The following is a 12,661-nucleotide window of genomic DNA, read 5'->3' on the forward strand; positions in this document are numbered from 1 at the left end:
AAATAGAAAATGTCCTATTCACCTCCCACTAAAGTGTTCCTGATATAAACGCTGCAAGGCTTCTAAAAATACTCCTCGAATAAAAAGCAGTGGCTTCATTGTTATTCTCTACTTCTATCACTCTAAAGCACTCAAAACTTCCCAATTGTTGCAGGTACTTTTCCAAAGCCTTATTATAGTGCAAAGATAGAATATGGACTTCAGCTCAGACGCGACTGTGTTAACTGTGAAGGCAGCTTATCAAATGGACACTGAATCCACAATCCTCAAGAAGGATGTGTAAGTGTTTGTGTCATAATCATCTGGAGGGGAAGCCTTCCTCACTAACTTTAATAGGACCTGTGTGTTCAGTGGATAGACAAGGGAAACATGAAAGGGCAGGGATGGTGATTTCTGGTTGTCTATAGGATATGTACAACTTGTAAGCTGCTGCACATGAGCGTGGGTGGTGTGGACCGCTGACGGACCCAGATTACACTGAATGGTTTTGTTCCTAATACTTATGAATGTATGAGCAAACGTTAGTGCAATGAAGCCTTTAATAGGCATCTGAAAGCTGCTTATTCAAAGCAACTGTCATATGTCTTTCACGGTTTATTAAGGAGTTCTGACACAAATGTGCAGCTTTAAGATTGCTGCCTGCTGTGCTGACTGTGCTGGTTTTGTAAAACCAAATTTATCCTCCTCTTGACTGAATATTTCAAGAGCATTGTAGCAATGTTGTTTGTCGAATAGTTTCATAAAACGAAAGCGACATCACATAAAAGAGATGTTCCTTTGTCCGCAGAAAACGAAAAGGTACAAAATGTTGAGGTTTTTAACAGGGTACTGCTCAAGTGCTCTAAGTGCAGAAATAATTTAGATCTAGCCTCCATGTGTGAGTTTTGATAATCCTTTTCTATGAAAGAATCAGAATGTGCATGAACTCCAGATTTACAGAGGTCCTGAGTTTAAGGCTTAGCACTGTAAAAAGTGCAGAGACCTCAGTGCCTGGATAAGACTTAAAAGCACAAGGTTGTCAGATTGGATAATGGCACTGGGGTGATGTTAAAGACCACAGAAGGGTCTAATTCATAAAATGGTAAAAAAAAAAAAAAGTTATTCATGAGTTGGATTTAAAAAAAAAAAAGAAATAATGTCAAAATACCCTAATAATGTCTTTTTGTAGAGGAAATACTAACTTCATGAATTTCCCTCCTTTGCAAGAATTGTATGAAAATGTTTCACAGGCAAATAAAAATGCAGTTAAATATTGTTTTAATGTTTCATTAAATTGTAATCATTGAAAGAAATGGTTAAGTAACCACTGCACTGCGTCAACTTCAATTTAATTTTATTTATATGGTGCCAAATCACAACAACAGTTGCCTCAAGGTGTTTTATATTGTAAAGTAAGGACCCTACAATAATACAAAGGAAACAGAGAAAACCATAATCATCATATGACCACCTATGATCAAGCGCTTTGGTGACAGTGGGAAGGAGAAACTCCCTTTTAACAGGAAGAAATCTCCAGCAGAACCAAGGTCAGATTAATAATAACGAATATGAAATGCAGAATGTATAAACAACATAGTGAAAAAGGTAATTAAAGAAAAAACACTAAATGCATCATGATAATCTCATAGCAACCTAGACCTATTACAGCATAACTAAGGGAGGATTCAGGGTCACCTGATCCAACCCCAACTATATGCTTTATCAGAAAGGAACGTTTTAAGCCTAATCTTAAAACTAGAGATAGTGTCTGTCTCCTGAATCCAAACTAGAAGCTGGTTCCACAGAAGATGGGCCTGAAAACTGAAGGCTCTGCATCCCATTCTACTTTTAAATACTCTAGGAATGAGAAGTCTGTCCCATAAAGGGGTGATATGGTACTAAAACATCATTAACACAAGATGAGGCCTGATTATTTAAGACCTTGTATGTAAGGAGCAGGATTTTAAATTTAATTCTGGATTCAACAGGGAGCTAATGAAGAGAAGCATTACAGGAGAAATATGCTATCTCTTTCTAATCCCTGTCAGTACTCTTGCTGCAGCATTTTGGATCAATCGAAAACTTTTCAGGTACAGGTAGAACATCCTGATAATAACGAATTACAGTAGTCCAGCCTAGAAGTAATACTAGTTTCTAGTTTCACTCTCAGACACAATGTTTCTAATTTTGGAGATATTGCGCAAATGGAAGAAAGCAGTCCTACATATTGATGATGCGCACTGAAGGACATATCCTAGTTAAAAATGACTTCAAGATTCCTCATGGTGTTGCCAGGGTAATGCAACTGCTGCACCACGGAAACAAGGTCAATCACCCCACAGTGAATACAGTTTAAAAGGCATATCCTTTAACACCGTGTTAAAATGCACTGCCTTTAATTAAGCACTTTTTAGTTAACACATGCGTATAGCTCAACACACCCACAATGTTCAACCCAACCTCCAACTGCATAGCCAACAAAGTAGCATTACACAGCAGTACAAAGTATTCTATTAGCAACCACAGCTGAAAGGTCTGCTGCTGACAAGTTATACCAGTGTTTCTTGAACAAGCGTTTTCAATAAGAGCCAAAGGAAAATGAATAGTAATCAAATATGTTTTCTGTTAACTGTGGTTTCATTAAATTAAGTTAAACATATACATTTGTTACACAGACAGTCAGAAAAAACAAATAAATGAACAGATAACCGATAGAGTAAACACACACAGATTCACTGTCATTAGTGTATGTGACATTACCATTTCCAGTTTACTGACAGGATGGTTAATCAAGAATAAAACCGCAGCCTTAAAGGTCAAATGACCTGTCATTTCTGACAAAGGAGGGAGGATCTTGACATTTCAGCTTCTTTTGCGGTGTGTCGGTAAAAGGTTGGAGCATTAATGTTGCTGAAGGATTAATAATGTTACAGAACGTGTCACAAATTCAATGTTTGTTTGGCAGGTGTTTACATCTACAGGTTAACCATAGCTGCTATTGCACATTATTCATATGTTGGACAAGACAAGACAACTGCTCCCATAAACACTACAAACTTCCTCTATCTGTGGAAGTTCAATAAATAAACCATAATCTGACTATAAATTTGTTGTTGTTTATTCAAACTTTTAGATCTGAATAATTGAAACACCAATATATATATGCTGGAAAATCTTTCCCCCCCCCATTTATTCATCCATTTTCTTAACATCCACTTATCCAATTCATGGATGGAATCTATTCCAGCCATCAGGAGCAACATCAGGGGCAAAACCAACATTCACGGTCACATTCACACCTACAGCCCCACACAGAAAGAACCCAGCACTTCATTGCAACATGACTAACAATTGCAGCATAGAGATGATGTGACTTGTACCAGTCAGTCACATCAATAATAACCACTGACAGGGGATGCAAATAACATTGATCATCTCATTAAAATGTATTGTTTTAATGTGAAACTGTAGAAAAGGTTTCGATGATGTTGTTGACTGGTATACATTTACACTTTGTACTTGTCATTTCGAGTCATAACTCATAGTCATAACAGCTAAAGGAAAACCACCTACAGAAGAGAAGGAATTCTACAGATTCCATATTCAGGTTTTACCACGTTATTGATGATCCATCACCTACAGCCACAACCCAAAATCTGAGTTATCACTGAAATGTCTCAATTTCCCAAAAGGTATTGCAGTAAAAAAAAAAAAAAAAAAAAAAAAAGACCATCTAACTCAGTCGGTCTAAAAGATGATAAACATTTCAATGATTTTCAACTCACCAACATGCACATTATATGGTAAGTAAGGCATGAATCATTTCCATGTTAGTGTTTTCAGCCCCCATTTCAACAATATTTAGCTCTTTGTTTTTCTAGGAATTCTGTCATATTTGCTCACACAGTTGCATGTTTCAAGCCCACAAATGGACATTGACAACACTGAAGTGGTGAAGCCTGGCGTGCACATTCAGTTGAAAAACAAATACACCAGCATTTACTTTATTGAAAGCTACCTTTCCAACATTTACAGTGGTATGATCAAATGTGGCCAGTTTCCATAAATGGACCAAACATCTTTTCCACAACAACTGTTGAAAAGGTAGCCAAAGAATGACCTTTCTGCATCATCTACCAACTTTGCAACTTATCACAGTAATGGCATTATGTTTACACATGGTGTAGGCAAAATCCAGTGAAAAGTGCTTTATGCATATGCTTTGGTGCTCGCAGTCCAGTTATCACTGCAGACACAATCCATGCCATGCAAGCATGATGCTGCCAGAGACTTACTGGGCATTGGTTGAGTCCATACTGTACTCCTCCTGATACCTGGACGCAGCACACACGGACACAGATAGGTACAGGTTAGGAGAGAGTGGGGTCAAGAAAGCAGGAAAGGGAAGGAAAGGATGAAAAGCAAGAAAAGGATGCCACTGCAATGTAGTTTCATTACTTGCATCTTAGTTATAATGGAGCCAAATTTAAACTTCAGAGAGAATTTTAAATCAGTTGTGCAGCAAGAAAGGCCAAAGTGGAATGTGACAATATGTTAGTGAAATTCCTAAAGGAATTCTACCTAAGGCATATAAAATAAACAGGTTAACCAAATACTATATTTGAGTGGCTGTTTCTTACTGCAAGACTTTTCCACCAGGTTTCATTAAGTCACCATTAAACTTCACATGCAAGTAAATATAAACATTTACAGTGGATACTGGTTATATCTGAGGTTAACGTGACATAAAAAAGCATTAAGTTAACCATAAGAACAGATGGAACACTTAACGCAAACCACAGGGAGTCAGTGTACACATCCTCAGGGTCAGTCTCAAAGTTGCCATATTGAGATGACCGTTAAAAGAAGGGAAGTATGTAACACTGAGGGAGGTGACAAACAGAGACATACCCAGATAATTTCACTCACTAACAAATGAATAGATCTGAGGCGCAAAGGGTCACAGGTTAAATGTACAATTTGATTTGAAGCAGAAGAAGTAGTCTTACGTCGATTATTTTCTTACATTCTTCTTACTGAGGCTGAAAGTTGTAGTATTTTATATAATATAGTGTGCATTTTTGTCTGACAACAAATCAAAACGTATGAGTTTTTAAATGGGATTTTTCTTTTATACTGTAATACATAACGTCACAGATTCAAAAATGGAAACAACATGAACACAGTAATTACACAGGTACAAATTTCATGGAAAAAAAAAATCTTGTCTGGGGTCTTGTCTGAGTCAAAAGGCCATTCATGGGGCAGACTTTTATTACACAGATTTTTCTCATTTTAATACCAGTGATTCTTCTTTTGTACACTGCTTTCATTTGGTATATATTCAGAGTATCACTTTGGGATTAGGACATTACTTTCCTTTGTTTTAAAGTGAGAAAATATACCTTAGCTTTGTGTGAGAGAAAAATAAATGTGATATTCTGTCTTCGTACTTATGAACTTGAGGTAAAAGTAAATATAGAAGAAATCACAGCACAGCCCTTTCCTTTAACTCTTGTAAACGGTATGTATACATACTATATGTATACTATATTCAGTCAGGTAACACCACATGTTCAGCTGCCCCCACTCCACCCTTAAATATTCACTATGACCTATGAAAATATCCCAATAACCCCCAAAAACTCAAAAAAAATTTGAATTTACTGTTAATCTAGTAAGTAAGCTGCTTCAGTGTCTGGAGTATATTTAAAAATATTCCATATCAATTTTGGGGAAAAGTGAATGGACAAAGGGTGGGTTGAATTGTCTTTGAAATCTCTACATGAACAAGGTCTTTATATCAGTCAAACCTATAAAAAAAGAGGTGGTGGAGGAATATGTGTTGAAAATAAAGACTGCAGAGCTGAGAGGTTTGCGTTGAGAAGATTGTCAAAACTCTAAATGGACTAATGGACTGTCCATTCCACTCAGGAAATAGAGAGGTCACAAGGGAGGACTTTGCCATTTCAGTAATTAATCAAGCACGTTTTACCATCTCAACAATGGCTCTCACTTCCAACATGCCAGTGAAAATGGGTTTCATTCTAATTTCCAAAGATCAGTGTCCATGTACACTCATTTATCTGCAACTTTCTTCTAATGGCTCAATATCCTGAAACTAGGGCTGCACGATTAATCGTTAGAAAATTGCGATCTCAATTCATACTTATGTGCGATCTCATTTCCAAATGACAATGATTTAAAAAAAAAAAAAAAAAAGACGACGATTGTACCGCATTTTGATCCGGGACGTAATCTGCATGAAAACAAGCGCTCACTCTTCCTGCTCAACAAATGACAAGGGCGGAGCCTTATACCACGTGATACAGAAGCTGGCTGCTAAAATTGGCAGGGGAAAAAAACCCCGTCAACCACCCAAACATCAATAACGGGAACCTTATACAGCGCTTCCCTGTACCCGTCGAACTCCCGCAGGCACAAAGAAATTACGGAGGCTATTACTTATCACCTGAACAAAGATATGGCTCCCATCAACACTGTGCAAAACGAGGGATTTAGGAAAATGATCAACACCCTAGACAAACGCTACACAGTGCCGTCCCGCAACTATTTTTCTATTGTTGCACTACCTGCTCTATACACGCAGCGTCGAGCAACGGTGGAGATGGAATTTCAAGCAGTACAACGTTTTGCGGCAACGACATAATGTGAGACATTTGTTGTTTTTATGTTTATTTATTGTTTTTATGTTCAGTCTCACCTGAAGTTGATGTGCAGTTAATAAGTGCAATAAATATTTATACTGGAAAAGAAAATCGTGAGAGAATCGTGATCTCAATTCTAAGCAAAAAAATCGTGATTCTCATTTTACGCAAAATCGTGCAGCCCTACCTGAAACCAAGCAATTCTTTCTTCAAGTAATCTAGAATGATGTTAAAAACATTTCTACAACCTTAAATGATTAATAACATCACATTTTCCACTTCTGAAAGACAGATTCAATTCAGTAAATTCACTTTGAGAATTTAGCACACACAGAACTTTAAGATAAAAAAAAAAAATGTGGACTGCTGGACATTTTTGGGAAATTTCTGAACCATACGAAACACACTGAACCAGGTTTGCAATGCAACACTTTACTAATTTTCTAACAGTTTTATTAGTATATTATCATTGCTTATTACTACATTTCAGCAGTTTGAGATGTTAATTCAGAGTTAAACCAATGAGCAAATGATTAGTCGGCTTATATAAGAGATAATGTACATAAAAACAGGACCATCACTGCTCTGCTGTGATCCCGCTAGTGATTTGGTGGATATTTCACAGCACTTTACTGGTCAATAAAGATGCTATCTGGCTACTAAGAGCTTAAACAATTTAGAGGCTAAAATGAATGGAGACTAGCTTACAACAGATACACTGCATGCAGAGTCTAATCTGTCCCGTTTTCAATTATAATTCAGACGTTATTAGATTATGTCATTAACGTCATGCCTTAGTATACTTAAGATCAAATAATTACAGTAAAGAACAACTTGATTCTCACCTCTTTGGAGCAGATCTGGAGCGAAGGTGTGAGCGGAGGTACTGAGTTATGTGCAACATGACCAGCACTTTCAACGTATGTTTTCCAGTAACATTCAGCTGTGAGAGCTACAGAGATAATGTGGGAGGGCTTCATGCACTTATACTTTATGATTGCAGAAATTACAAAGGCAAATGGGAAGTGTAGTTTTCAGTCTGGTAGCTTGCCATACTGTTCTCCACACATCCCAGAAGCAACTCAAGAGACTCACACTGCAGCATCTCCATTTCATACAGTAATCCTAGACTGAAGTTTAGATGGTAAAGATACTAAATGGTCAAAATGCCCTTAGTCGCACCTTCCCCAAGTCAACTCCCATTACCTTTACCTAATGTTATTCCCCTGCTCCCTCATCACATTTTCTGTCTGTATTCACAGAAAAAGCTAACAGCAAAAGTATCATTCTGGTATATAATATATACTATTCTTCCACTTTAAATCTTGAAAACTGGAGTAACAAAATGAATGAAGGGAGGTTATATGCTTTGCAACAGTGTCAAATATTACTTAGCATAAGTTACTACTTAGAGCAGGTACAGTAAAGAATTATTACCTATAATATCTCTGCTGATGCAATAATAAACATCACAAAGACAAACCTTATCACATATTACATATATACTGTGGAATTTGTCCCTTTTATATCTTTGGGATTATTGGGTCTAATCGAACAGCAGTTTTGTGGCCGTATTGAGTTTTCTACTTAATCCTACTATAAAAGCTACTTTCGGCTACTCCCCTGCCAGACGGGGTCAGCACAGCAGCTAGCTCTGCATTTTTGATTTAGCCTGGTTGTCCTCCCTGACAAAACATCAATGGTGATTTGTTTGTTTGACTGTAACTGAACCAACGACCTTCTACTTGCCCAGCATTTTTGCACAAATTTAATAATTTAAAGTCAACTTTGATGCTTTAATACTGAAGAGGTAATATTAAGTGTACAAGGATACAAGTACACAAGTAGTTTGCTAACTTGGCTAAAAAAGCAGAAGCACTCTGGACTGACAGACGTGAGCTTCGTGAAAGGCTCTGCGTTGCTGAAATGTCAAATGGGATAAAGCCTACGCTGCACATCAGTCACTCTGCCTTTTATCAAGTTCTTACGCAGCTGACCTAAAAAATTCAAATCATCCTTTGCAATATCCTGGTCCATTCTTAGTGAGAATATACAGTGCATAATAGTGCCTCAGCAAGGCAGACCAAATGCTCGATTTGCAAACACATTTTTCACTGCGAGGACAAAGTGGTGGAGAAGATGGACGAAGCCAAAATAAATCTGCATGTGTTTATCAGTTCTGACCACATCCCGCGTTTAAAAGATGATCCTTCTCTCTCTGTTATTGAAAATCCTCCAAGACTTAATTAGTCTCTCACTGCCTGCAATATTAAGATGTCAATAACGGCCAGAGAATCGATATAAACAAACATAGAGGTGTTGTAAATTATGCCAAAATAGATGAATTCCCTATAGACCGTGCTATACGATGGACCAGATTATTGATTCTTTTACTCTCTCCGCATCCTTTCATTCCTGAGCCAGCTGGACAGAAATCGCCCGCTGGACAGAAATCCCCGCTGACCACATTTCACAACCCAGAAAGCTCTCAGATTACAGACATCACCCTGCAAGTGACTTGGATAAATTAATACACTTTTTTTTTATCTCTGCAAAAATCTGGTCATGTAATGATTGGATGAAAATGAAGGCCAACTTTTATTAATTTATGTCCTCAATTAAGATATAAGCCCTTATCAACAAAACTCGCTACCTTGTAAACAAAGGAGATGGACCGCGCTCAGGGCAACTGGCCAATTAATGCATTAGGTTTTACAGCCAACCCGTTTGTAGATAGTGTACTAGACAACCCTTTAAACAGTCTTGGATGGCAATAAAGCAATAGTCAATATTGTTCAGTGTCTCTAAACCTATTCTTACAGTGTTCAGCTGCCAACAGACTTACTGGCTTTTGTTGGGTTTTAATTGCTCTTATGGATCTGAACTGTCACTTTGACTATATCCACCTACAGGACACCAGTAACTTCAAAAGCTTCATCTCCTCCCTCAGTGTCAAAATCACACATTATAATTTTGGCTAATTATTCACTGTCTTTGCCAGTATCATCATCATCACAAGTACTGATGTGTCATCTGTGAATAATGTTTTCATTAGTGTATATTTCTCCTATTTTTTTTGGTAGCACTGATGACTGAGCTCACCTGTTTGCATATATAGGACTTTAAACCTCTGTCTTCATTGTCCTGATCACAGCTGTAATTGCAATTTTTAGTAGACATGTTTTGTTATCTGCTCTACTGTCATGTTCACCACACTGAACATCCGTTTGAACATAACGGTTAGGATTTGACAGCTAATAAAGCTTGACAAAAAACACTGAAAAAAGGAAGACTGAAGACAAAAATCCAATATGAATCACTGGGTTTGTCCCTGTGATGTTGTGAGAGCTTTACTTTGCAAGGTAAAGTTCTTGAGAAACCAGTATGGACTATATGAATAATTGGAACTGAACGGAATCAATAGATGGCTCCCATTTAGTGATAGCTCAAGCCTCAACTCTGATTTATGTCCACCTGAATTCTCAGGGCTTTAGACATCTCTGCCAACTCTGTAACAAACTCTGACATCCTTCCAGATCTGTCATCCAAAATCCAGTAGCTAAAGTTGAGGCGTTTGCCTCGGGGAGGCAGCTTTGCAGAGGTGTGTGTATTCTGCCCATGGTTTTAGCTGAGAAAGTGAAGGGTGGATTCTGTGGTAAAAACTGAATGTTTCTAATCTATCCTCGATATTTAATTAAAGGGGTTTGTTTTTGTTTTGTTTTTATTAAAGTTTCTAATAAACAATGTAGCCAATTATTTTAGGATTATGATTTTTTGATCCAAATGTGCTGCATTTGACATTCTTCCTGTAATCACGTTGTTTAGCTATTTCCCATGCCACTCTGTTGCTTTTGTAGCCTCAATATGGATATTAAAATCACAACCAACAGCAAATGTTCCATCATTCAGAACAGATTAAATCCCAGCAGATCTGATCAAACATGCAGATAAATATCAGTATTTCACATAAAAAGTGAGAAGAAAAATATGTGCTATAAATATTGAGAGACAGGGCACACTGCACCACCAGCATACTGGCTGTGCAGTAGTTTCTGAAGCACAGCCAAATAAGCACACTCTGTTTTCAGTCAACCCAACCTCATAACCTGCAGATAACAGTGCAAATATTAGCTTGAACAGCAGCATTTCTGCAGCTCTTGAGTTCTTTTGTCTCCGAAAGAAAAAAAAAAATGCATCCCTCAGTTGTTACAGGAACCACATCTAATTTGTCTATCAAATTGTAGCAGAGTAAAAGCAGATTTTATGGACTGGTGCCCGCACATTGTGAAATAACATGTAGTATTTTTATATAGGGAGGGGGTATGTGAGGAGCTCTCCTGTGGTTTGCATTTTTATTTCATCTATCAATCTAATATATATGCATTAATAATATTAAAAAAAACTTAGCTCATGCAACCTGCAAAAGACTACTTCTACCCCACGCAAACTCTCAGATTCATAAAATTGTAATGGGAATGCAGCATCCACTGAATTATGTAATCCCATACACTGCAGTCATTAAATGAATCCCATTGATGCCTGGAGCAAAATGACTCACGACAGAAATGTTTGCGATCATTCAGCCATCTGTCGTGAAAGTGACTCAAAGAGTCGTACTGGTTGCCTTAATGTTTAATCCCAATGGGAAAATATAGCCTGTAGGACCCGATGCGTAACTACCGTAGTTCCCACACTACGCTGTAAATTTGTGGGAAATGTCAGTTTACAGGCGGACAGCTTTAATGGTAATGAAATATTGATTACGACTACTGTTAATTACCAGCCAAGTTATTAGGAAGACTTGATGTGCCGGTCGCTTGCAACACCGTATTACCGTGAGGATGCTGCGTGTGTGCAAGCGAGCTGCATTTAGAAACATGCGCCTTTGGTGCGGATCTGCGGCAGCTACCTTTGGTCGACATCGCTCCCCAAAGAGCCGATGGTCCGGAGAGGGGTGGAGGGATTGACCCAGGTGGGCTCTGGTGTTTTCTGCACATCGGTCTTGACGTCTGGGTCGATCTCCGAGGGAGAGGGCGTCAGCTTTGCGCCTGCCATGCTTCCCGAGTGTTACCTCCAGCAGATAACGGCCAATATGTTTTTTTCCTCCTGGTGTCAAAATGGGCTCAGTTAGCGACCGACACCGCCGGAAAACCGCATCCCGGTCTCACTGGTGGTGCACGAAGGAGGACGAAGACTGTCTCTCTCCCTGTCGCATCACGGGGTCCTCAGACACACTGAGGGAAGCATGAACTTGTCTCCTGTTAATCGAATCTACCTCCATCCCTGATGGAGATAAGAGGTCCCCGTGCGCGTCTGTGAGATCCTCACGTCGTCACGGTGTAGCGCCAAGAGCTCGACCAACCGGGCTTCCCAGCATGTTACATAACCAAGATGCTCAAATTTAATGACCGCCGATTACTTTTGATCAGGCCAACGTGCCCTTCATTCTTCTTCAGTCCTGTCCCGCAGTAAATCGTCCAGTCAGCTAAAACGAGCTGAAGATTTAGATGCGCCTACACCTTATTGAAACCGTTTTAATGATTAAAAACAGTGCTGAAAATAAATCAAGCTGTCCTCATCTCAACTTCACTGGAAGCTTTAGAAGTGCTATCCTTTCAGTAGCTGCAGGCAGGAGTGACGAAAAACCACATACAAATGAGCAGGTGGATAGGCAAACACTTCAGGCATGATCGTGCTGGTTTGCATGGGAACACGGGACACCTGGAGTTGACATGATATTAGTGTGAGAGTGTGCAGGTGATGAAAAAGAAACCACCAGAGTTTAAAGTTGTAAATGACAAAAAAATAGGAATTGATTTTACAAAGTCATTTTTTAAAGAAAAATATTAATTAAAAAGTGTTTTTAAGAAGCCTGAACTGTTAGAATAAAACTCAACATGTAAACATGAATTTAACCCCGAATTATATGTCCTTTGGGTTTTTTTCAAGTCTTGTAACGGAAGGAGGGCTCTCTCAGTTAGTCAGAGATAAAGGACCCATAATGTACATATTAA

General features: G+C 38.4%; 1 protein-coding gene across 16 annotated transcripts in view; it reads right to left on the minus strand.

The window, feature by feature from the left end:
• The window catches only part of kcnt1b (potassium sodium-activated channel subfamily T member 1b), a 74,878-nt gene that overhangs the window by 44,660 nt on the left and 17,557 nt on the right, over nt 1-12,661 (minus strand). For 11 of the 16 annotated variants that reach the window (XR_013101192.1, XM_076891097.1, XM_012923440.3 and 8 more), the window contains one exon: nt 4,275-4,313. The exons of 3 other annotated variants lie outside the window; for them this stretch is intronic. Coding sequence is in view for 12 of the 13 variants with exons in the window: in XM_076891097.1 (XP_076747212.1) it covers nt 4,275-4,313 (39 nt within the window). In the remaining variant the exon portion in view is untranslated. Of the gene's footprint in view, nt 1-4,274; nt 4,314-11,556; nt 12,096-12,661 lie in introns of those variants that run through there. 2 more of the 16 variants (XM_076891103.1, XM_076891104.1) reach the window with 2 other exon arrangements.

This window comes from Maylandia zebra, linkage group LG12, assembly GCF_041146795.1.
Source record: "Maylandia zebra isolate NMK-2024a linkage group LG12, Mzebra_GT3a, whole genome shotgun sequence".
Taxonomy (NCBI): Eukaryota; Metazoa; Chordata; class Actinopteri; order Cichliformes; family Cichlidae; genus Maylandia; species Maylandia zebra.